General features: G+C 38.5%; 1 protein-coding gene across 3 annotated transcripts in view; it reads left to right on the top strand.

Annotated features, from left to right (window-relative positions):
* Nucleotides 1-26953, top strand: part of CHD9 (chromodomain helicase DNA binding protein 9) — a 93446-nt gene that overhangs the window by 29917 nt on the left and 36576 nt on the right. For all 3 annotated transcript variants that reach the window (XM_084294781.1, XM_084294782.1, XM_084294780.1), the window contains exons 5-11: nucleotides 10184-10521; nucleotides 19651-19762; nucleotides 23249-23395; nucleotides 24763-24831; nucleotides 24918-24973; nucleotides 25546-25663; nucleotides 26181-26267. In XM_084294781.1, the coding sequence (XP_084150907.1) occupies nucleotides 10184-10521; nucleotides 19651-19762; nucleotides 23249-23395; nucleotides 24763-24831; nucleotides 24918-24973; nucleotides 25546-25663; nucleotides 26181-26267 (927 nt within the window). The remainder of the gene's footprint in view (nucleotides 1-10183; nucleotides 10522-19650; nucleotides 19763-23248; nucleotides 23396-24762; nucleotides 24832-24917; nucleotides 24974-25545; nucleotides 25664-26180; nucleotides 26268-26953) is intronic.

Raw genomic sequence — 26953 nt, 5'->3', positions numbered from 1 at the left:
AGTAAAAAAAATAAAATAATTAAAAAAAAATAAAATTAAGTTTTAGACCACTGCATCAGACTTGTCTCTGCATTTAAATCTGTGCATGTGAATTCTTCCTGACTTCAGACAGCCAAACTTGTGAGTTTATCTCCCTTTCAGGGTGGGAGCGATAAAACATCAAAAGAAAAAAAGTGTAGAAAGTAGTAGTTTCTAAAACTGACAGGAAACTATCTACAGCACTCTTCTCTTTGTTTTGTTATGTTATTATGCATAGAGAATTGAAGTAAATTTGAGTAATCAGGATGGAAGTACAGAAATTAATTTTTTTCATGATATATTATCCTAAATCTTATATTTCCTGCATTTCCTGTATTAAACCTTTATTTTTATTTTTATTTTTATTTTTTTGAGAGAGGGAGGAGTGATAAGCCCTGTGTTTCTGTGAATACATAATTTTCTTGAATCTCTAGAATTGGTTTATTTTAATTTATACATTGTAAAGTTCCTTTTCAATCACGTGTTAATTCTAGAGAGCGATACTATGCTTATATCAGTTAGGCCTTCACAACAGGACCAGTAGCTTAAACATTGTAAGAAATAGGCCTGTACACTACAGCCTTTGCTGTTTTCCAAGAGTTCAGCCGTTCCGTAACGTGGGCAGTTCAACCGTCCCGTCAGTTGGGCAGGTTGGAGGTGCTCCGATGAGCTGCTGGGAAGGAGGACCAGGAAGCTCAAGGTGATGTGAACACTGCTCAGCTTGAGTTTACAGCAGGAGTAACAAACCGGGTGTGAAAGATGGAGATTTTGGCCACTCAGACCAAACAGCTGCTGGAGAAATCTGGGTCCCAATAGGATATCCGTGGTTCTTTCCTTTTGATGCACTGGAATGGCTTCTGGGATAGGGGGGAGAGGAGGGAGGTAGCGAGGAGACTGCTTGGAGAATTGCAGACTGCCCTCAAGCAGAGGGAAGTTGAAGGTTTCTTTGGTTGGAGTAGGGACAAAGGGAAGAATGAGAAGATGATGTGGTGTTGAAGGGCTGCCTTTTGCAGCTGGTGGTCCCAACACCTAGAGCATCTCAAGTGGATGCTCGGAGGTCTAAGGAGGACTGAGCTCATTTTCCTTGCCCCAGATCCTGCTTAAATCCTGTGTGCTTCATGCCAGTTGCCAAAGAACAGCTATCTCAGAGATGTACCTAATTTGGCTAAACTTGATCGATGGGCTAGAAATTACCGAGAACTTGGAGGCGTAAATGCACAACCTGGTATGACATGGTTGTGTAGCCTTGCTTTTTTTTTTTTTTTTTTTTTTTTTTTTAAACAAGCTGGAGGAAAACTGAGCAGCTGTGAGCTGGGCAGCAGCCTCGCTGAATGTTTTAAAGCTCAATCTTCCTTTTAAGACACAAGTCAAAGAGTATGTGATTACTGAGGCTGCCTCGGTAGGGTTCTGGCTGCCACGGGATGTGTTGGATGAGGAGCAGTGGGACCAGGTCTGGCAGTGCCTGCAGCGTGCTTGCTTTCAGCGAACAGTTGTGATGCTGGCATTTCGGCTCTACTTGCTCATGGCACCGCCAGGCTGCTTTTTAGCAATTCAGCACATAGTAGCAGGAATAGAAAATGTTCCACAGTAAGCTTTTACTTGCTACATTGTGTTGCTACGTGCTATATTTTCAAGAGACCTGGTGTTTGCAAACAGGAAAGAGGGAATACTGAATCATTCTCCTGGAGGAGAATTCAATTTCTATTTGTGTATTTATTTTGGTGGTGATTGTTTATGAAATTTTATAATAAGTATTTGTATATTTATCTCTTTTTGCAAAGCCTCCAAAAATAACTCCAGGAAAATGTCTGAAAAGATGACTTACCTTGTGGGAAGAAAAAAACAAAACTAAAAACCAAAAAACACCCTTCAGTTAAGTCATTTAGGGGTTTCCTGTTGCTTGCTTCCATTTTGTGATGTGGTTTTGTTTTTCCTTTATCAGCATTATGAAAGTTAGGAAATAAAGTGTAATCTTATTCCATTTTTTTTTTGAACAGAGAACACAAGCTCAGTAAGCTTTCTTCCTTTTTGAAATTGGAGATGTTAGAGTATTTTTGTCTAAAGGAAAGCTTACATTCAGTACGGTAAAAATTATTTCTTACCTTCCCTAACAGCGTTTTATATTTACATGTAATATCTGTACCGGGAGTCCCCTTACTTTGGATCTACAATATAATGTAAAATTCAACTGAATTCAATCTTGTCAGAGAAAAGTTTTGTACAGAACAAAATTAGCAGCTTATTCTGCTTTGCTCCCGTATTGTTACTTAGCAGGTTCTTGAAGCACTGCTTGTGCTGGAATGAGAGATGATTTTAACTAACCCATGTTCAGTGGTGAAAGACTAAAAATCACTGCAGTTTGGGTTAATAATATATTTTTATGGAGTACAAAGGACTTTAAAAAAATAAAATAAAAAATAGGTAAGTTGGAGAGAGCTGTTCCATTTTGCTGCTTTGCAGCATTCTGCTCCACACTGTTACAGAAGCTATTAGACTTCCTTGACCGGTTAAATAAAAGTTGTCCTATTGCAAAACCAGGAGTATGTTCCAGCAGAAGCTGCCTTTTACCTGTACTTTTTAAGAATATCTTTGATGTTTTGAGATTTCAGTGGATCAATACATTTGTAGGGCTTCGTTTGGGGGTTTTGTACTCTAATGTCCAGTCTCTTTAAAATCAGAAAGATCTGCATTGTTTTCTTGTCTGTATTTGGCAAATTATATTACACATCTATTTCCAGATACTTGCACAGGTCCTGTGTGAAACCAGTGAGCTGAAACGTGACATTCCTTTTATAGAGTATTGAGTTAAGTGAACTTTTTTTTTAAGAGGTTAAGTAATTGTAAAAATTGGCAGGTGAGCTCAGTCGAGAATATAAGAAAGAATCCAAGTAGGGGTGCTTTTTTTGTTGGAAACATTCACGTATTTGGGGGAATAAAGCTAAGACTTTTGGATCCAGAGGACTGGCATTAGAAGCTTTAGAAAATCTGCAGAGGTATGGCATGGCTCCAAAACTGCTCTGAACTTGAGTAATTCAAATCTACAGCGCATTCACAAGTCCAGTTGACTTGAATGTGGTCGTTACTTTTTTCATACGTAGGAGCAGGGCGTTGAGGCTCACGCTGAGCGCAGCGGTTCTTCTGGCAGGGTGCCCGCCCTGTGGCTGCAGCAAAACCCCTGCCGTGCATCAGCCTGGGATCAGTGCAAGTACTCAGTGCTGCTAGTTGGGCATGTGACAGACAGCACCTGAGAAACGCTGCCGAGGAAGTTGGTTTTGTTGGTGTATGTCATTTTCCAAATAGCTGTGTTCGGTGCTACAGACTAGAACAAAAGAAATCGGTACGTGATAGGCACAGCACTGCAGGCCACTGAAAGCTGACACGCATCCAGTGCAGTAGCTTGGCAGGGTGAGCAGGATGAGGTTCTCAATTTCTTTCATTTCCTGGCAGTTTAACACGCTCCATTACATAGTGCTTCCTTTAAGATATACTGGGAGATGGTTTTTATACCACTACCGAATAGTCAGAAAAACAATTCACCCTGTTTGGTGCTGAGCCCCAAAATGCCTCTGCTCAAACAAAATCTTCCACACACAAAAATGCACACTACAGATTCATTCTCCAGTATCAGATGCTGCCTTTGTAGCAACAACCTGCTGGTATGCGTGTGTGACATGAGAAGCACTTGCTTCTTTCTTCATAGGAAGATGACTAAGGTTGCTGGCCTTTACATAAATGTTTTCATTTCTACGTAAATTGAAAATTTATCATAAGCCCAGTGCTAAACGCGGGGTAAGGTATGACGTACAGTAGCCAAATTTACATTCAAAAGTGCCTATTATACAGACACAGACTGTTGGCTCATCACTTTGCTGTAGTTGTCAGCCATTCATTTATCAACGTTACAGGTAACAAATATGGGAGACAGCAAAGGTAATTTTTTTCCCTGTATCTTTTTTTTTTTTTTTTTTTTTTTTTTTAAATCTATTTGTAACACTTCAATGTTAATTCGGGTTAGGTTTCATATATCTATCTCTAAAATTCTGTATCCCTGAAACACTGAATCATTTATAAGAGCTGATAATAAGATCCAAGCAGAGTGCGGAGTATTCTCAGCATAATGAAAGAATCGCAATTTAGAATGCTTCATTGACTCTCCTATTGGTTCCATATATACACCAAAAAGGAAGGAAAAATTATAGAACCTCATGGATCTTCGTTCAACAGTGCTCTTAGTTCTGTAGAGCAATCCAACAGATGGTATGGGGCAACTGTTGAGCAGAAAATAACAAGCAAGTCAGAAGGAACTCCGAAAGGGAGGAAAAAAAAGGTTTTCTGGAGAAAAGAAACCCTCGTGCATGTTTAGATGATCTTTCTGTCAGTTGTGTGGAAGCAGCTTGATTTAACTGAAGTTTTTGTCACAGTAAGTCATCAAAAGACAAATCACTGCCTCTTCTGGAATTGCCATTCAGCAGAGGATTCTGCGTGCACGTGGGGTGACGCATTTGTCTTGTAAGCGATCTTCTACAAATAGACTCTGTACAGGGAGTGAGCTGGTATCTTCTTTTTTAATAGATTTCTTTTTGATTATAAAACTGTCATAAAACCACCACTAGAGTTAATTATGCAGGCTTCTGTAGAGAAAAAAATTTTAGAATACTCAAATGGAATTCAGAAGTCATTGAATTGAGTTCATGCAGTTTTTGATTTGCATTCCTAACTACAGTTTTGTGATTCAAATGATAAATGTATGTTCCTTTAAGAGTTTTCTCTGGGGTAGCTTAAAGCACTTGCAGTTTCCGAATTCTGATGTGATTCTAATAGGAAAATATACGACAATCTAATTTGAACAGAAATAGAAACAATACTGATCACGATCATTTTTACTATTCTTCCTATATTTGTGTCACAGCTGGGATATTGATACTATTTTGGTGGCTTGACATGCACAAAGGGATTCCTTGTTTAGTAATAAACAGGGACAAAGATGATGAAGTGGTAATGCGTGAAGATCAGGTTTCCAGGTGGCTAATTTTAGCTGCTTTCAGTGCAGTTGATGTCAAGGTCATCTTGATTTGCCTAATGACCTGGTAGACTAGCAAAAACTTGTTGCCATACAGGACCTCGTTGCAGATCTTCTGCATCTTCCTGCAGATGTCTGCTGCCAGTAGAAGGAAGAGACTTTCAAGGCATTGCGAATGTGACCCTTAGCTTTCTATTTTTTAGGATGGTTGGGATCATAATTTATTTTGTAGTGGTAGTTGCTGTTTGGGTGAGCTGATCCACAAGTGAAAATAATTATTAAAAAAAAAAAAAAGGAAGGGGGTTGTATAATTGTAGTCAGGAATGTGTGACTAATGAAAATACCAGGGAAAGGCATCACTAGGCCTTAGAGTAAGTACATCAAGAATGGACACAACTCAAGAGAGAAGTTTGGTCTTGAAGACTGTGTGCGCACAGAAGGGAGAGCCATACTGCTCCAGCATGGTGCCCATGCCTACCGCCAGGCAGGGTTTCATACAGTAGAAGCAACGCCTTGTTCATGGAGCAGGTAAGGCAGCGCCTGGGAGGGTTTTCTAGGAGGTAGAAGCTTTTGTTATATTAAACTCCTTTTTTTCTTCTTGGGACTTCCTTTGTAGTGATATGCAGGGGATGTGGAGAAACTGTGTGTTGTCATGGAGCAAATTCAAAGTGCATTTAGGTCTTGAAGGGGAGGAGAGAAAAAAAAAAAAAAAAGACAAGCACAAGCAGAGGTTTGTCCTTGCTGTGGGAAATGCTGTTAGGCCAGGGAAGTGCTGGGCTGATGAAAGCCACGCTGAAGTGTTGCAGAAACTCCTTCCTGTGAAAAGCCTCCCTGGTACAGTATTCCCAGCTATCCAGAAGACTGCTGTCACGATTGTTTCTGGGTATCATCTGGTAATTTGATTGTTTTTACGTGAGTTTAATTAAGATACCAATCAGACGTGTCGAGTACCTTCTGCCCCTGTAAGACACCACATCAGTGTCTTTTCAGTGCCGCTGAAGGGAAGATGCTTTGCTGGCAGCTGTGAATCAAGGCATATGTGGGGAAGCCTACAGCTCTTGTTTTATCTGTTCCACCCTTAATATTTCTTAGGGATAGCTCTTCCACGTGACCAGCAGGCAGCCCGTACCTGCTGCTGCTAATGGCTTTAGTGGGTGGCAGCGTGAAGCCGACACGGGATTGACGTGGTTCCCCACGTCTCCCTGCTGCCACAGCTCTCAGAGCAGCAACAGGGAACTGGCAGGAGCTCGGTGGTGTCCTTGTGCTGCTGCTCGCCAAAGCTGTCAGCAGCACCACACACCCTGGAGCTTGCTCCGTGCAGGCTTGAGACAACATCACGTTGGTTTACGTTTGGCTCTATCGGGATGATTATCTTTGCAGCCACGAAAACTAAAAGCATATTTTTCTGAACAAAATATTCAGTTTATAAATGCGTCTGCCTCAGGGTTTTTCTTTCCACCTTCTCCTACACATTTGTCAGCTAAGCATTTCTTTCTCGATGCTGATAGATGAAATAGGTTTGTATGCCACTGGCAAAAGGACGTGCTCCTTGAGGGTGTTTGATTGGCGTCCCCTCGGAGCGAGGGGGAAGGGGTGTTTTTGGCTTGGCAAAAGGCTTTGTCCTTTTCCTTGTGGATGCTGTGTAGCTTTCAGAATTTATTTCCAGTGTGCATGATTTTGTAACTGCTTATGAGTTTATTTCAGGATGAATTGGTAATTGAAAGAAAAGACCTCTGCAGCATCAGATATTTTATGTCGCTGTGGTTGCTAAGTACATGCAGACGTTGTCCTTTGTAATGCACGGGTGGTTCTGGGTCTTCTAATCTCAACTCAGTTGCATTGCTTTCCAGTTTTGTGTTTTGTGACCTATGTGACTTCCCTGATGGAGGTTTCACTACGGCTTTATTTAGCTCAGAATGGCTGGCTGGAGCCTTCCGGTATCTTCGTCAGTGTCATTCCAGTATGGTGAGAAGTGGCACAGCAAAACCGAAAGAGTACGTTCTCAGCCCGCTAACCAGCAGCTGGCTTACTGTTGGTGGAGTGCAGGAGATGTAACTTAAAAACAGAAGGAATACTATGGAGCACGAAGCAGTGGGCCAGCCCCAGGAATTAAAACACACAGTAGCCTCGTCCAGCATACTCAGGATTTTACAAAAAGACAGTAAAACAAGTTGTTGAGGAATAACTTGCGGGGCAGCTCTGAGGAGATGTAGCCTGAGAAATTTCATCCTAAAGTAACAAAACACTTAGGAATAGGATTTCAGAAGAATTACCCAAAAGCTACCATGGTTATTCTTGCCCACTTAATTATCGGGCACGCTTTTTTTGTTTGTTTGCAGCCCTAGAATGGTTCAGGAAGGCATCCGTTCATTCTCAAAGTCCTCTAACCGTACCAACTTCAGTAGCATTTGGCTTAGAGCTGAAATCATACTGTGAGTGCCTTAGGAAACTTTTTTTGTTTAACTGATCTCAAAAAGCTAAAATAGTGCATTATTTAGCATCGTCCTGAGTTATGAAATGGTAACTCTGCAAGATAAATGACAGCAGTGTCTGTTATATATTGCATAACCATAACGTGAAAGCATCTTGGCTAGGGTTCTAAAAGCAAAATTAAAATTTAATAATTGTCTCTGTAGTGAAGCTGCATATGTGCAGAAGTACCTTCTGAATTTAGGTGATACTGTTAACTAAAGGATTGTTTCATGTGCCGGTACCGCTAGTGTACCAATTGAGGTTCATTTTGAAGTGAATCTTAAATAGAAGTAAAATCCTGGTCAAGTGTAAGGCCTAGTCTTAACAGTCAAAATCCTAACAGAAATCATATCTTGAGCTATTTCTTGATTCTTTTTTAGTGGGCTTCTGAGGAGGAAAAGAATAAACGGAGGTTTTGTTAGGGAGTAGCTGTGATGACAAAGGTGGGTTAAATAACTCTGGAGAGTTATTTTTTAGTAACTTTTGTGTTTTTTGAGAACACATGTAAAAATGTGTCTGTTCTTTTAAAATAGCACTTGAAACAACCTTAAAATGAGGAGGACTTTTCCATAAAGCCATGCCCCATGTAACTGGGGGGGCCCTCACCACAAGGTGTGCGTAGACCTGGGCTGGGGGTGAGGCTGAGATCCCGTTCAGGATTTCTTCCTTCTCTAGGAAGCAGCGAAGCCTGTAAACGAGTCCTGATGTGGTCACTGGTGCTTGCTTACAGTGCTGAACTGCCTTTGGAAGGGGGGAAAAAAGAGCAAGGTATGTCGGAGGACAAACTGGCTTTGAGGCCCGAGGCTCGGAGTGCAGTGTGCGTCGCCGCCCCCCGCGTCGATGCGAGACCTGGAGCGCTTCAGGGAAGCCCCGGCCCCACAAACGCTCCGTGCCCCCGGTTTCCAGCCCGAAGCCAGGCACAGCAGCGGTGTACGGCGAGCGGTGGAAGGGGAAGAGTTAATCCCTGTACCACATGTAGGGAAGAGCAGTCCGTTGGGGGTTAAATTGCAGAGCCTAATGGAATAATAACTGGTAGCACCATCTGCTGGCCTACTTCCGCAGAAGGAGTCAGTATTTTTAACGACATCTCTAATATTCATGCTGATGCATTTTGATGCTTTGTGCATTCATTTCTTTCTGTGCTTTGTTGGAATCTGGCTATCTGCTTACGGCCCGGCTGGAAGCCCCGCTGCTGAGGGGCGGCAGGCGGGCTGTGCCCTACCTGAGTTGGACGATCGGTGGACGGACGCCTGCCAAGGGAGAAATATGTTGATAAATCCCAATGTGTGTTTGTGGAGGGTTGTGCATATCTTGGCTGCAGCTTGCTAAATAGGCCATTTAGCAATCTTCTTTCAATGCTTTTCTCTTGAGCACTGCCTGGGGTGCTGAAAAAGCAGAGGGCAAGCCTTTGTCTGACGCCAAAAATGTCTTCAGTGAAGAGGCCAAGAGGAAGGGTAAGTGAAAGCCTGAATGAGTGGGAGGAGGAGGGGTTCTTTGGGCTAAAAGGCTAATGGGATTGAATAACCTTCCTTATTACTGGCTGCTGCTGCGGGAGCCGTGCTGCATCGCCATCTTGAGCTTGTGGCTGTTTTCTCGAGTCTTGGTTATTTGTTATAGCCTGTAGGCCTTAAGGTGGCATTTTAGAGAGTGATCCTAAACCCTGCCTCCTTCCTGCTGCCGCAGCACTGCTATTAAGCCTTTGATGAGGCACGTATAGAAAATGTATCCAGTGAAGTGCACTGGATTTGGCCTGAAAATGTGTTTGGAAATTCCTGGTGGCTTTTCTTCGTGCTGTAGTCAGAGGCGCATTTACGGGTGAGAATGTAACATAACTGTTATCTGCTGGTTGTTTTTTTTTTTTTTTGTCTGTTTGAATAGGAAATTCTTTCCATTCCTCAAAGGGGGGCGGGGGCAGGAGGGAAGAAAGCAAAAACATGTCTTCTGCTCCCTTTAAAGAGCGGCTGCTCATTTGGAATTGAATTCTTTGCGTAAACAACCTGCATCGATGAAATAGTGCTTAAAAACCCGAAAGCAAAAACAAGACGTGCATTTTCGAGCGAACGTACTATGTTGATCTAAATAAAATGATCAGAAAGCAGTATTTTTGGGTTGATACAGAGCTGCATGGGCTTAGTTTTGGTTTTGTCTTTTTTAATCCTGATTTTGTTCGGCATCAATTCTGGTTAGCACTGAGTTGTCTCGTGGATATTATGTCTACCATAAGATCTATGTGGTCCTGGTATCATACCGAAGAAGAAATACTGATGCTGTTACCTTTGGGAGTTCTTGGCTTTCTCAGATTTTGTGAGAAGAATATCTACTGGAGATGTCTGAGATTTGTGTCAAACGTATGGGAATGCTTGGAAGGTTAGGGATCGGTGTGTCTAACCACAGAGGAGGAAAGAACGCGGAGAGAATTTTGTGAAGATTTTTTTTTCCTGTTTTTCGGTATGCAGACTGCTTGTGTAAAACCAACAATTGATGTACTTATTCTGAAACCCACGCCATTCTGTGGTAAAAACAGAATTTCTTCTTTGTTGTGTCTGTGTAAGTCTCTGCCAGTTTAATTTTTTTATATGCAATTCTAGATTAAAAACACTTTTTTTTTTCTTTTAAGAAATAATTCAGATTGTTAAAATAAGGGGATTTTGTTTACTTTGTCTCTGTCTACAGCCTCCTTCCTCCAAGAAGACTGATGGTTCAGGATCATATACTAAGTTGCAGAATACCCAGGTGAGGGCAATGTCTGAAAAGAAGCAGAAGAAAAAAGCAGACTCTGAAAGTAAACAAGAGAAAGCAAATCGCATAATATCTGAAGCAATTGCAAAAGCAAAAGAGAGAGGAGAGAGAAACATTCCACGAGTAATGAGTCCTGAAAACTTCCCCAGTGTTTCAGCTGAAGGAAAAGAGGAAAAGAAAGGCAGAAAAGTTAAAACCAAACCCAAGGACAAGGAGACCAAAAAACCAAAAACTGGTTCCTCAACCAAAATTAAAGAGAAAACAAAAATTGGGTAAGTAGATTTAAATGTTGTCTTCTCCTCAGATTGCACATCTGTGATTAAAATGAAAACTGCTTACTGATAATATTCTCCTTCGCTGCCTACACAAAATTCTTCCTAATTAAGTCCATGTGTGGACTTTGTTGTTCAGGAACAAGAATGCTTTGTTTTCCTTTCAGATAAAATCATTTTAGAACTGTCCTTTGAAAGGAATGGCTTCTGTGTTTCAAATCCATTTCCTACATTTCTTTATACTTATTTTGAAGGATAAACAACACCAAAGTATCTTAGTATTTTTTTGCCTACTGTTGTAATCGGTTCCGACTCCAAATTAAGTTCATCTGATATTATAAATGCTGTCTTTATCAATTCTGGTATATATCTTCAATGTGTGATACTTTGAATATTCTTACAGATACCACACGGGGTATTATAAGTAAAGTGCATATTGGAAAATTTGAATTCTAAGTACTTTGTAGCCTTCAGTCATATTGACTTAATCTGCCCTCTTAAAGATTTTGCAGACTCAGCTGGATCAAGCTGGGTTGATGCCCTGGGGGTGAGAAGCCTTCAAAAGACATGTTAGGTGTTAGAGCGCTGCAGAACATTCGATACATGGCGCTCCTCCTGACTTCAGAGCTAACCTAGTTCTCCAGAATACTTTTAAAGGAAACAATGTGATTTCTAATGTTAATGTGTGTCAGTCAGGACTTGAAAGGGAAATTTTAGCTACGATTAGATTTTTGTTTGAAATGGTATGCCCTTTTTTCAGTAACAGACGTAGGAACTGGCATGTCTGTCCATATTTAAATGTCTCATATGCATATGTATATTTTCATTTATACGGAGGAGAAATGAATGCTCTTTTAATCAGCCTATTTCTCTGCTTGCATGCTCCAAACAAACCACTTCCTTGAGAAGTTACCCGATAGTATAAAGGTTACTACTCTAAATATAACTTGATTCTTAACCTGAACTTTCCTGGTCTTAATTTCTTTCCCTTCAACTTAAGGGTTTGCAAATGAATGCTGCTTATACTTGTTAGCACTTCATTGTGGTTCCTTCTCCTGCTCTCCCCCTTCACCCCTCCGGTCTCGCTTAAAGGCGGGCGAGTTGGATATGTACTTCCAAAGTTGATTTCCCTTTCACGTTTCTGAATTTACTCGTGTTCTATAACAGGTAGGCGTTTTGTGGGTCTTTCTAACCAGGAAACTTGCACACTGTTGTTTAGCTACTGTCAGATTCTGGAACCTTTATGTGAATTGCTCTAGGTGCTTTGTAGCCGTTTCTCTAGGTAATTAACAAAACATACTGAAAAAGAATCCTTATGATATGATACATAATTCCCGTAATATTTTTGCTGCTTTTTAGTCAGAATAGTGAAACGAGCTTTTACCTTTGATTAACACTTCTGCGTTCGGTTTTCTATCTTCATGAAATGCTTCGCTGTGCACATCAATTTGCATCAGTTCTCAAGATTGCACAAGGTAGTATCAAATGACAAGCAGACATTTGTCAAACTGGGTTTTTAAGTGATGTTTGTGCTTGATCCCAAGTACGCTGAAGCTGGCAGACAGCTTTAATTCGGTACAGTCAACTCTGTGTAATTTTGCATTGAGCTGCGAAGGTTTCCCTCCCTGCTATTTACCAGTCTGATCGAGTAATGCCCCAGCAGCATGCAACCTTGCAGCATGGGTAAGTTCAGTTAACAACATGGGACAGATACCTGAAGAATGAGGAGTCAGGTCATATTGGAGAGCTGTGAAAGTCTTCTAGAGCCACAATTTAGGGATTCTACCAAATTTCCATATGCTTTAGTGGACTGCTGTAAATCTAATGCTTCTGGATGTCCACGTGCTTCATTTTTGTATCTGAATAGCTTGATGTGGTTTTATGTTGGGTTAGCACTATTTTACAGTTTTATAAATAAATACATATCTTTATATAAATAAAATACCAAGTGTTTAGCATGAGTGTATACCATAGGGAATAGCACACACACTGAATAGCACTAATTGCAAGCAGGCTCTGTTTTCTGTTTTAAAATAATCCTACCATATTCTGTTTTCTTTGTAATTGTACCTATTGATCTTACGGAAGTAGAACACTTACTATAGTATGGCTAAAACTGGCTATTCGAAGGTGATTAAGAAAGTGTGGTTACCAAGGTTTTTAATAAAATTTGTTTTACCTAGGGAAGAATGAAATGAAATCCAATAATTCATAAGGGTTTTAGATGATTAAAACACGTTTTCTAAAGGTTTCTTCCTGTCTTACATTATTAGAAAAATACTTCTTAATGAATCTCAGCACATTCTGCAAATTGTGACATCAAAATAGTATTAGGATTTTAAATGTGTGGGTTGCTACATCCATTTTCCCCTTTATCTTAAAATAAAACAAGCTCCCATTGAATCTTGGGAAAAAGCTCTACTGTGTTCAAGTAATACTTTTAGAAGATTGAGCCCTTTATTGGGCAAGGAGACAGGAGGACTTGAATTCCGTGAGAACTTTGTGTTTGGGAGGTGGTGTGGAGCTGTGAGTGCTTGAGAGATGTGAAGTCGCACTCATTTTCCAGGTGACTCCTGTTTGTCTTTAATCTCATCTCTCACATCCTTCATGCATCAGACATAGCCTGTCCAATACAAGCACAAGTGTACCGTGTACCTTCTCTGGTCCAGTACTCAAACAGCAAGCTCGTACACAGATTGGGATCAAGGATTTAACAAGGATCTTAGGTCCCGACCGTGTAGCATGTTGTGTGCTCCTCTTGAGGAGGATTGAGAGAGGTACAGTTACTCAGCTGTGAAAATGATATGCTTTGCCTGGCTCACCTGGCAGAGCTGGAGCTGGCACACTAGTTGCTGGACAGACCTCGTTAAAATGGCCTGCTAGCCAACAGGCTTTAGTAAAAAGAAAAAAAGAAAAAATGTGCATTTAAATATAGTGCAATATAACTGTTACTGGCATTGAGTAGCCCTCATCTAGGATCAAGATAAGTTTTAGCTACCGTGTTTCTGGATATCAGGGACAGCATGATTTTAATCTTTTTTTTCCTAATTAAGCATAATTAATTGGTATGTCTTTGGGGGCTTCATGTTAGCTGTTTACCTCTTCTGTCACGATTCCTTTGAGATATACAGGTATATAAAAAAAATAAAAGCCACAGTAGTTGTTTTCAATTGATCACTGCTAGTTATAAACTACTAGGAATTACTTTCTAGGCAGGCTATATTTTATTTCTAAAGGTTCCGATTAAGGTTTTTTATCCTCTGACCCGCTGAAGTCAAAGAAACAAGACTTGTTCATTTCAGTCCTCTGGTTTAGAAATAGAATCAATAATTAGTAAAGCTTTGATGCTGTAAGCATTGCTGAAGATAAATGACTAAATTCCTTTATTACCAAAAGTGTCATAAGTGTATGACAAATTATTAGCAGTATAAGGATGCATGTATAATGTATTTAGTATTACCAGATATGGAAATGGTTATCTTTGGGTGTTCATTACTGATAAAGCTAATTGTTTAAAAATTAAGTTACTTTAGTGGTTTCTCAGGACTGCAGAACTGCTTCTTATGTACTGTTGATTTAGCAAAGCATATTGAGTTTTAGAAATCTAAATACTTAATATTTTTGCATAGAACTTGTATGTATTTACAAGCATTTGAGCTGCTTATGATTCCAGTTCTTCCATTTACGGTGATACATATTTAAACTCGAAAGTCTACCTTCAGCATTTTACGTAAAGGATAGAAGAATTAGGAATTTGTGAACGTTCTGTTGTTCAAGAAAGTAGATTGGCATTTAGATTTATAGCTCTCAATGTACTCCCACCTACTCAAACACAAAATTAAATATCATGGCCCTGATTAAAAGCAGTAGCTCAGCAATAGTGATATAAAGGGCAATATCATTAGACTATATTTAGGATTTTTTTAATCATGAGGTCATTTTTTATTTGTTTTCAAATAAATAACTAAATAAATTTCCCCAAACCATAGAAATTAGATTTACAAAAGTTCAGTTGAGGGTCATAGCCCATAAGTTCAAAACTGTTTCCCGTTACCAGAAATGGGTGTATCGTTTCATGTGCTGAAAAGGACAGTGTTGAAGCTTTTTGTATTAACCCTTAAATTGCATAATAATGAATCCAGGAAGTCCTACATGATCCTATTCACATAGTAAATATTGTTATTGCCTTGAAATGGGTCTCAGATGTACTTTTTACAGTACAGAGCCTTTTTAGGACCCAAGACCCTGGTAGAAAAATTTTTACATTATCACTTGTTGATATGGTACTGTCCAGAGGGTTTGAATCCTTTCTAAACTCAGCAGCAGGAGATGTGGGGATGGAAAAGAAAACGGAAGTGATTCACCTATTAGCTGATCCTGCATCATTTAAGGTTAAATGCAAGAACTTGAAGTCAATTTCCTAGAAAGTAGACATTGTCAATTGTCTTGTATGTTTTATATAAGTCGGGAAATGCAGGCTGTATGATCTATGCTCAAGTAGAGGAGATGTCACTGAATGTCTTTGTTCCGTCAGATCATAACCCTCTTTTTTCGTGACTAGAAATCACACACATTTCAGATTCGATCATCTTCCTGGGATGTGTTTGCATTGAGCTGTGACTCATTGGCGTAGTTTTCTCTGCTCCCAAACTCTAGTTTTGATGCACCAGTTGGGTTTAAGTGACAGAATCTGAAGTCTGCTAACCTACTACGAAGTATTTGAATGCCAAACAATATGGTCTTATTAACAACAACAAAAAAACAACACACTTGTTTTTTCTCTTGCATTATTATTCCAGTTCTGTCTGAGCTTGAAATGGCTGCCTGTTCCAAGTAAGACTAGATGAGTGTTTTAAAAATCTGTCTCCAATTCAAAAGTTACTAATTGGAGACATATTTGGAGGAGACAGTGGCTAATATTAAGGTGTTGATATTATTTATTAAACATGTTAAAAGGATGAGAGCAACTGTTTTCATACCATCAATATACTTCTCATTTTAAGAGGATATGCTATCTTGTCAAGGAAATACCTGCTTTCTGTTTTGCCAATAAATTGGATTTTTAGCTAAGTTTTTGGTGATAAACACTAATGATGTAGATAAACAGCATTTTATTACTCATGAGTTAATAAAATGCTTCGACTGCAAATGAAGTATTTGGGAGGTGGCTGTTCGGATACTAATGATTAGTTATTTAGTGTTTCTTGGTTTTGAGAAAACAGAACTGAAATGATACTTTAAAAGTCAGCAATATCTTTCTGTTTCTTACACCCCTAATACAAATTTGCTGTTTTCCTTTTTTTTCCTCTATCATACTTGCTCACATTCAATATTTTGAAGGCCTTGAGATTTGTTCTCATAATTTTAAAGCTGTTAAAAGTGCTGACAGCTCTTCCATCACGTTCTTCTGCTATTAAACAGGAGGAATGGACCAGATTCTAATTAGCTCTTAATTTATAGGAAAGTAGTTACACTGTCCAGAGATTTGTTCCTCAAATAGTGGTTCCTGATGCTCTTGCTGATGGCTTCTGTTAGTTTTGAGACCAAAGTCAAGAGTTATGTGCTAGGGATCAAGAGTAATACTGGCTCCTCAGATGGCTTCTTTCTAATCTCTTCCGTTTGTATACATTGCTCAACATTTTTGGTTTACTTTGAAGATACAGAAGAAAAAAAAACACGTTGAAGCAAACTACAGTATTTCTAGATGTTATGTAATCAGATTTTAAGTTTAAGAAGGCGAGAAAAAATGAAATTGGAATGGAGTCGAGTGGCATTATTTATTCTGTGTCTACAGTGTGCTGCTTCCTTTTCATAGAAACAGAATAGATAGTTTCTGTTCAGAACAGTTTGTTTCAGCATGGAAAAAGGGATTTTAGCCAAGGATCTTTATGCTTTCCTGCAGAAATCTATAAACTGGCAAGGCAACTTGCTCTGTCAATGAAAAAATTTCACAGAATTGATCCAGTTTACAAGCTTCTGAAAGTCATTGTTTTCACATAGCAGATTTTTTTAGAAGTTTTTGGCCAAAATATGAGCAGATTGCATTTTTACTAAGAGAAACGCATGACTTCAGCACCATACTGTCATTCAGCAACTTTTGATAGCAAAGTGCATGGTAGTTCTGGGCACTGGATCAGAAGGAAGTGAAACTGCAATTATTCCTCATTGGCGTCGTATCCACATGGAGGATGAAACGTTCTGATCAGTAATGTGTAAAGATAATGTTAAGAAAATTTCAGGGAGATGCATGTGAAGAAAAGTACCGAGGGTAGGGAATACAAGATTAAGAGAAGATACCAGCTGATGGACAAGTGGAATATTTATAAGACTGCAGGGACAGGTCAAGAGGTAAGCACACAGGGAGACCAAAACTACAGAGAAGGAAGTGAAAAATGTGCAGGAAAAGATGTAGAGAAGTCTGTAATCCCCAAACAAGCCCATGTTCTGAAGCTGGATATCTGCTATTCTGTGGATAACACTAGAAGCTGTAGGAAAATGGTCATGGCCTTCCATCACACTGTGCTGCTTGAACCCAAAAGGAACCTGAACCTAGAATGTTAGGCACTAGGGTATGAAACAAGGATGAACCTAGTTGCACAGGTACAAATGTTTAACGTGGCAGCATGCATTTAGGAAATATTTTAACTCACTGTTATGTAAAAAGAGTCCAGATTTGGATTAGGTTGGCCAGAGAGGTATCAGCTGTGGAGATGGGCAGTGCTTGGCAGGGCAAGGTCCTGTCTGCCCATGGCTTTGAGCAGGAATTGGACCAAATGTTCTGCCAAGACCCTGTCCAGCTTCACTTGTATTCAGCACTTAGTTAATGAAAAAATTTGTATTGGAGAAAAATAATAATCTACAAATTATGAGTTCATTAGTCTGAATACATTCTATGTCTGGTATTTCAGTGAAAAGATCAGCAAGGAACAGCTAGAGATGAGCCCAGTGTGTTCCACTTACTGGTAACAGAAGGGCAAAGCTTAGAATAGTGCCTGGCCAGGTCTGCCCAGAGTCTCAGCTAGCCTGGTATTCCGTCTCCAGCCACGGTCAGAAGCAGATGCGACAGGCAGGATTCAGGAGCAGGAGAAGCATTACCGATGCTTCTTCATGTTTTCCCAAACTCCAAATGTGCAGCTCAAGAACTTGTTGGGGTAGGGATGGTTTTGTCAGTTTGCTGGTCTTCCAACAAATTCTATCCCACCAGTTTGTCATATTTCCCTTTAAGTCAGTGGTAAATGGTAGTATCTGCAACTCGGTATAACTAGGTTCAGCAAGTCAGTTGGTGTGCCTTGCCAATACTACTTCCAAAAATATTAGCTAATTGGGCATGGTAGCTGATAAGTGCTGATATAACACCTTTAAATTCTACAAAAGAAAGTGAGATTAAAAAGGAAGGAAGTGGTTTATCCAAGCCTACCTCCAGAAAGAAGCATATTTAACAAATATCTGAGGATCCAACAGTATCAATACATAAATAAACTCCTCATTAGAGATGGAAAAGCAATGGAAAAATCCAAGAGCCAGTTCTCATATACAGTGGGGAAAACCATTGTATTCATTGTTGAAATTATTTCCAGCAATTATGATAAGTGTTTTCTAAATACCAAGCTGAGGATGCCTAATGATAAGCAAGGACTTGAAGACCAGGATTTCCCTCTGAGCAGGCAGCTCTGTGATCACGCTCATTGCAATGTAATTTCATTGCGCGTTTTCCAGTGCTGTTCAGTTCATAATGAAACAAAAAAAAATGGGAGTGGAAAATATTTTCTTTATTTTTTTGATCTTTCCACACTTAGCGGCTAAATACTGAAAACATGAAAATGTTCAGTGTTTTAAAAAATGTCTGTAATCTTTTGGCAGCCATGTTGTTTAATCCTACCCATAATATTTTGGTAGTTTAAGATTTTCATTTTCTTTCTGGAGTGCTGGTTTGGTTGTAGTAAATACGTGATAGTTTGTTTTTTTTTTTGGTTTTTTTTTTGGACACTTCCAAAAAAGAAAACCCAAAACACATGAGATAAGTGTTTCAACCACCACCGCATTCTCATCAGTGTTTTTTCAGGTGGCCAATATATTGGATGCTACTTTGGCATAAAATAACTTGAATTGTCTGTCTAAAAGCTATTGTCAGCCATTTAATTTGTGCCGTAAATAGCAGAGACGTGTGTGCCGGAACAGTTGTCTCTTTCTCTGGTACACAGAGCTGATGATCAGATACTATGTGAAATATGTGTTTTAGGACAGATTTTTATGTCTGTGTTTTTGGGTAGTTTGTAATCATTCTGTGATTATTCCACTGAAAACATATTTGAAGACTAGTGTTTGGCACATCTCGAATATGAAAAAAGAAATATTTTGACACCTTTTAAATACAAACAAATTAGATGACATTGGTACCATAATTTGTAGTATAACCTTTAAAGCTCAACTGAGAAATAATTGGTGCTTTTCATTAGAATTTAGCCAATTTCTTCAGCGCAGTGTTGGCTCTCAGAGTATACTGAGTTCTTAGAGGAGACAAAACTACTGGGGCTTGAATACAGCTTCTTTTTAATTTTCTTAAAGGCAAAAAGGATGCGTGTAATTCTCTCACTTTCACCATTAAATGACTAGATTAAGCATACAAGCTTTGCAAGTCAGACAGCTTTGAATTGTTTTAGATTGTTGTCACTAGCTAATCTATTAAATATTGATAAGAAAAGATACAGTTTACAATGAGAAGTTATTTGCAGCAAGTTATTTACTGTCATCACCTGCAGATGATAGGTATGCCAGTTTTTGTCTGGGTAATTTACCATTGTCAGTTAGTTTAAATGTTAGATTTTACATTTCAGTTATTCATTTATAGATATAAAGTATTTGATAGAGGAGTGTAAGGTAGTTGGATAACTGCTTTCTTGTAGAGAAACCCAGACACATGAGTAGAAAATACCTAGTGTTAAATTGTAGCTTTTTGTTTTGAGAAGTATTTTTCCTTTTTAAGGGCGTGGTGCTTCCTTATTTTTATAGTAACGAGTAATGGAATTGCTAGTCTGTGGCATTGTTTTTACTCTTGAAGGTAAGTAAACTTAGTATATAGCATTTACTTTTTTTTTTTTCTTTTTCTTTTTTTTTTTTTTTCCCTAACAGAAAGCTAATCATCACACTGGGTAAGAAGCAGAAAAGAAAAAATGAATCTTCAGATGAGTTGTCTGATGCTAAGCAGACTCCGCAGCGGCCAGTGAAAGATGAAGACTCACAGGTAAGCAGTCAGGGTTTTTCTCTTTAATTTGTATGTGCTCGTATGTCTATAGGCTTTTTCCTGTCTCTCCAAAGAATTATATTCCTGTTGGTATCGTGAGTTACTGTCTTTCTCTCTCTCTCAGTAATATGTGTCTCTCATAGATACAATCCTCACATTATCGTCTACTTTTCCCTTTTTGAAATAAGAGAATCCTGTAGGTTGGAGTCCCTCTGTAGTAATGGGACATCAATGTCCTGCTTGCATCTGCTGCATTTCAGTACAGAAGTGTGTAGATTTGAGACTGTAAGTACTCATCTATTGAGTTGGCTGTTAGACCTGATGCCTACTGTGGGTGACATTGTCATAAGAAGGGGAGAATGTGGTAACTGCCCAATAGAAGGGGCATTTATCAGTCATACCGGTTCTTGGAGAACATTTAAAAGGCCTGTGGCAAACTTTGCGCTTTTTCTGAGCACTACTTCTGTAGAAACTGAAGAATTACTTTTTTACAGTGTTGGATCAGAAGGAGCTATGCTCAGTGTGCTGGCAGGCTCTAGTTGCTTCTGAAATGCACCTGAAGGAAGTGCAGGATTGAGAACTGAAGGGGTGGGGTCATTCTCTCCTGGCATCTCTCCCTTGTAACTTTTCTGTCTTCGTTTTTTAATAATTGCCCTGGTATAGTCATTTGATCATTTACAAACTTTATGCACAAAGAAATATGAACTGTGTAAGAGATAGTACCCTATTTATATGCAGATTAGTAACAGAATTGCAACTCTGTTCCTTTGGGTGGACAGCATTAAAACCTAAGATTTCATTCTGAAGATGCACAGGTTTTTATTCTGTAGCAATTTCATTGAAGGGGATGTAATCAATATTCATAATAAGTTGCTGAGTAAAAATTAATTGCGTGATCTGATGACAATGTCAGAAAATAATCATGAATTGCAGAGCTGACCTTTAGTATTTTGCAGATGATAATGCTGGGGAAAAGAGGATCCAAAGCCATTTCCAAGAATGGCTTTTTATTAATTTAAATGATGAAGTGCCCTAGGTAAAGGTTACCTGGAAGAGACTGTGGAATGATTTATTCCTCAGGGTATTTGTCTTGATGTGGAAGGCCTATTTAGCAGACTTGAGAGGAGGTGAAAGGTTTCATGGTTCTGAAGTACTGCAACTTACCAACAGAGTTCTGTAAACACATGAATATAATCCTTTGGGTCAACAACTTTAATACAAAAGACTGAAGTTCATTCCTTTTTGGTTATTGTTTTGGAAGGTTTTTTTAGCTATTTGATTTTTGGTATTAAATGATCCTTGTATGAAGGGAACAGAGCGTGGAGACACTGACGGGTGGAATGGGACAGCAAAAAGTCATGCTGCAGAATGTCACGTAACACTGCTCTGCCTACATACAAGAGTTAGGGAGCATAACAGGAAAGACATCCGTTGCTTTACTTAAGTCTCTGCTTTAATTCATTCTCCGTTAAATATTTGAACATGATTTTCTTTTCCTGTTGCAAGTAGCTTTCTATTTTAACCCAGGTGGGGAAGGTTAGTGTATTTTTAGGTAATTTGCCCTAATTCATTTGGTATGTTTAGTTTCTCAGTAAGTGTATTCCTTTAGTATGTTGATTTATGTGTTGGAAAAATGTTCAGTACTTTATTTTGTTCCTTGCATCATTTTTATGACCATACTTCTCAGCACAGGGAAGTATACAGCCTCTTTCAAACAAAAGAGGTTATATAAATAGTTTGGAGAATGTAGGTTTGTAGATGTTTTGTTAATCATTTTATAAATTCAGAAAAGACATACTGAAAAGGATTGAAAATACATTTTAATGACTCAATAACTTAAATAAAATATCAACGACGACTTAATGAGTAAAACTTGAACCTAGTTCTTAACCCTTTTGTTCTTAATTCGTGCATCATTTTGCATTGCTTCTATTAACTAGCTATTTGTATAAAAGCTTGCCTACTTTCTTCAAAGTATTGTTGATTTAAACTATACGGTCACATTCTTAGAGTCTGTTTAAACCTGAAGTTTATTTTTGCCTCAAACTACCCCCCATGCACACTTAGTATCAATGAATAGCTAGTCTGGTTGTTTTTCTCGTGGCAAGTTGACTGTTTTATGCACATTTAGTTTCTACGGAAGAATGGTCGGATGCTCATTCTTTGATGTTTACTGTATTGTATATATTTTACAACTTCTACCTTACTAAAATACTTCTCAAATAGTTGTTAAAGTATAGAAACGTCTTTTACCAGAGAGCAGCCAGACCAAGGCTTGAGTTTAACAGTCAGGAAGAAAGTTCCTGTGCTGCAATCGTACCGTTGCTTCATTTCTGCTCTGGAGAGGCCAGCATGACCACAGGATGTTGGGGTTTGGTCTATCCACAACTTTTTCTTTTCCAGCTGGTTACTGCAGTATACTGCAACCAGCAGTGGCTTTTCCTAAACAACAATATGCTTTCTGTGTAGCTCAGTATAGTAAATTTTATTAATGTAAGCTCTTCTACTTAGATTTTATTTGTGATGATGAGTTCTTTAAAGCAGATTGCAATGTTTTCAAATGTTAGTGGCTGTATGTTAACTGACTGTCATGATCCTGCTATCACTATTTATGCAGTAGGTTTACAAGTCAATCATAGGATTGACTTTTGTTTAGGACACATGCAGTGTCCTATAAATTTGTGCTGTGGGGGAAGGAAAGGATACCTGAAGGTAATCTAAGTTTTTGACAAGCGTCACTACTAAGTTTTGACAAACAGAGACATGAGAAGAAATTGCTGTCCTAGACAGTATTTCTTTAATATAATATAACATTATTTCTCCAGCTGGAGCTTGTTGTCCTCAGCTGAAACAAGAGTGGAAGATAGCGAAAAAGCTGAGTAGGCAAAATGCTGCGATAAATAGGTTTGATCAAGGTGGAGGAGAAAGCAGAAAAATGAATAAAGAAACAAGCTATTAACAATCAAATCAGAGTTGATCAACAATTTGACCAACAACATCTAATAATCTTTCCTCTTACTGTTTTTGAATATCTTCTTAATTTTCATATTACTGTTGTTTAACAGAGAAAGCATATTTTGCATCTTTCACTGAGATTCCTGAATTGGACAAGAACATACAGCTGTTCCGCTGTTTACTGTTTCAACTGCTGTTGAAATACTGATGCTTTCTTAAGGGAGATCTATTATGTGTCAGTTTAGTTCACCCACCCTCAAATTACTGATCTGTGTTTGCTTGTGAATGCTAAAAATAAAAGCATCAAATGTTCCTGTGAAAAGCATTAGGAAAAAAAAAATAGTCTAATTGGTCCAAAATAGGATTTGGCTACTTCTTTACCCTGTGGTTCACATGCTTGATGTATTCCATCAGATTTTGGCCACTGACTTTAGACAGAGCTGAAGTATTGCTTAAAGAACCCTGAAAATTGCAGTTTGTGTTGAAGGAAGTTTTTGGTAAAGCCTCTTCGTTTTATTCTACTCCATGCAGAAGAGAAGATCAAATCGTCAAGTTAAACGGAAAAAGTATGCTGAAGAAGGAGAAGGAAAGCAGTCAGAAGAAGAAGCTAAAGTTTCTGTGAAAATGAAAAAGAATTCAGCTCCTTTACCTGCTGAACAGCCTTTACAGTTATTTGTGGTAAGTAAAATCTACTGGTCAGTAGTAGGAACTGCCCAGTTGTCTCAAGGAGTTCAGTGAATAAAGCTCAGAATTATCATTACTAATCATTCAATGTGACATCTTGCCAAGGTCTTAAGAATTGAAATAAATGACTTAGAGCCATTTTCTTTTTCTGTTAAAAGCATTTGCTGACTTAACAGAAGTTAGGGATAAGCATAAAGGTAAGACAAAGGATAGGTATGGCTGGAGTAATGTGCTGTGCTTTGTTGGTACAGGATAAAGCTGTGCACTACTGTTATCATGACTTCCCAAAATATAAAATTAGTTGAGCCTACGGGGACCTCCGCTTAGCAAGATTTTAAGAAGGGTGCTCCTTTCCTTCCTCATTCTCCCCTCAGGTTCACACTTCAGTGTTTAACTTGTGCCAATTCTGGTACTTGAACTTGGTGTTGAACAATTCCAGGTAAATAAAGTGGCAGGATATAAATTTTACAAAAGTGTTCTTGAGACAATTGAAAGAATGTCCAAGCTGTAAGGGAGATGCTATGGTTGGGAACAAGTCGGACAGGAGGGAGGTTGACCTTATTGGAAGCAACCTTTAAACATGGGCTCACTGTCTCTGGGACCACAGCTTGAGTGTTGGCAGAGCTAAATAATCCACTGTCTGTCGCACACCTAAGCCCTGCTGGAATTCACAGGCATGACCTTGTCTGTCTGATTCCACAGCATAGTTCTGCTATCTGTGTTTAGAGTAAATCTATGCTTGACATATTATGCTACAAGGTTTTCATTTTACTAATTTTTTTAACCTGTCTACTAGAGTTCTTGCTTCTCTATCTCTGTGTAATGGAGCTCAGGGTATCAGATTAATTTAACAGGGCACACACAGTGAGTCTGTGTCTGGAAATCACCATTGCTTGCACAGTGAGTGTGTATGGCAGGTGAGCACTGAGTCGTCTGGTCTTTGGAAGATGAACTGAACTTTTACTTATATTTCTCTCTGGATAGATATTGGCCTTCCTTTTAAGATAAACATCTGGCAGTTAACCTCCTGCATCCTAAGAAAAATATTTTGGTTTAGTATGGGAACATATTTTCTTGGCCTAAATAGTAGTAATCAAATACTAATATTAAATAACATAATGTCAACCATACTCATCTGCTTTTGCCTTTCCATTTAATCTATGTTAAAGGAGTAATATTCATCGTACTTTAAATTTGTCTGCCAGTATGGTAGAGACTGCTACTGATAAAGCTCCTATTTACCCTTGCTGTTGATCTTTTAACAAGCCATTGGTGCTGATGAAACCTTTAAGCCTGATCAGCTTGAAGAGAGAGCATTTACTGCTATTTATAATGATGTCATGGGTTTTCTACATTTATAGGAGAATCCAAGTGAAGAAGATGCAGCAATTGTAGACAAAATCTTATCCTCTAGGATAATAAAGAAAGAAGTAAGTGATTGTCATTGGATGAAATTGCATATTTGAAAATGGGTTTTGCTTCATCATTTTACAATTCTCTGAAATTTCCTTTCTAGATATCTGCTGGGATGACTGTAGAAACAGAAGAGTTTTTTGTAAAATATAAAAACTAGTAAGTATTAGAGTTGTTTCACTGGAGCTGTTGACTAAAGTAAGGACCATATTCATCTACAAAAGTTTTGTGTTATTTGGAGATTACTTGTCATTGTTTTTTTGTCTTTTTCACATTTTTCTTTGTAAACTTAAAATTTTAAGTTTTTTTTTTTTTATTTTACCTATGTGACTAATTTTATTAGATTCTTGCTGATAAATGTAACTTAAGCGTTTCTGGATTCACATGTTTTTGGAGTGTCAGGTACTCTAAAAGACCTTTATTTAACTTCATTTAAGTTCATGTTAAATGCCCATGCTTTTCTTCTCAGATCACTTGAAAGAGATTTAGGAATCCATAGAGTTCTTTGGATCTTAGAACAAAAATATGCCACCTTAACTAGATGCTTTAATATGATTATTCGGAAGAAAAAATCTTTAATCTTTACAGTGAATTCTGTCTTAAATGGTAAAATAGTCTCTTATTTGAGTGAAATTCTGGTTTATAAACTATATTATTTGAACTGTGTGTTAAAAATAGATAGTAAGCTTTGGCTTACACTAATATATTAACGTTAATCTTTGTAATTTTAGCTCTTATCTCCACTGTGAGTGGGCCACAGAACAGCAGCTTTTAAAGGATAAGAGAATCCAGCAGAAAATAAAACGGTTCAAACTAAGGCAAGCACAAAGAGCTCACTTTTTTGCAGATGTGAGTATGAAATATGCAATTAAAATAAGCTGCTTTTTTCCTTGTCAAAATTGTGATTAATATTAGTTTTTAAAATACAAGAACTGAATGCTGAAAAGTGAATTTTAACCATCACGACTGGGTGTTGGGTTGCAGCAGGAGGTGGCTTGTTTAACATAATTCTAAGAGCAACTCTCCTGGAGTCACTGAGCTAACCTGACTTGCATGTTTTAAATAGAGGATTATTTGGGTTACTACTTAAGTGATAAGGAGGGAAGGGATATTTTAGTGTGGCGAGGTTCTCTGCTTCCAAGAGAGCACTTCATGCCTAAATGAATCTGCGTAATGCCAGATCCTTCTTCAGCGCCAGTTGTCTCTTGAAAAGGGTGAGGGCAGGGTGGAGTTGCAAAAGCCTCAGTAGTCCATAACTATGGCATTCATACATACCCGATCGGATTTTCTGTATGATGGGACCAAGTCTCAGCACGTGCCATCTTTTTTTGGCCTCTCAACTAATTTTATTAATCTTGAATTGCAGATGGAAGAAGAACCTTTTAATCCTGACTATGTTGAAGTAGACCGGGTATTAGAAGTCTCTCTTTGTGAAGATAAGGACACCGGTGAGGTAAATATATCCTAAAGCAAATCTAGAAGGTGCACCTCTGATAATTGTATTTCTAGCAGGTTTTGGAGTAACATTTTCATGATTTTAAGCTTTGAAGATATATTTAATGAGCCATGTCAATCTTGTCATTTCCTATGCTAGTCGTGTTTTTTTTTTTTTTTTTTGAAATAGAAATCACAAAGTGCAATGGCTTCTCTTTTTATTAGTATTAATATATAAGAGTAAATAAAGCTTAGGTGGTTATTAATATAAATGCAAGTTTTGGTAAGAACCATGTGAGTTCAGACAAAAGACTGATCCCATGCACAGTCCTGCCTCTGATAGTGATGAGGGATCTGCTGAAAGAAGCACAAGAAGGCAGGCCATAAATAGGTCCAGTGGTGATACCTTCTTCCTCTCTAATTCTATCCCTAGCCTTTAGACAATCAGTGATCTAGAGGTTTTTTGATAGCCACCAGTGTGGCTATCAGTGAAGCTTTTTCTCTGTATTTATCAAAACCCTTGTTACCCAGCGTACCTCTCCTGGAAAGCTATTACAGACCAAGAATGCAAGTTTTAAAAAATCAAAAAAGAAAAACCCGTCAAGCAAGTGAAGTGCCAAAATTCAGAAAGTGTGTGAGTGGCAAGCAGAAACCAAAGACAGTAAATTTGTCTATTTAAGGGTGTTGGAATAGCTGTAATAACTT

The sequence above is a fragment of the Netta rufina genome (assembly GCF_964035555.1).
Source record: "Netta rufina genome assembly, chromosome: 13".
NCBI classification, from domain to species: Eukaryota; Metazoa; Chordata; class Aves; order Anseriformes; family Anatidae; genus Netta; species Netta rufina.
This window is presented reverse-complemented; position numbering and strand designations above follow the sequence as displayed.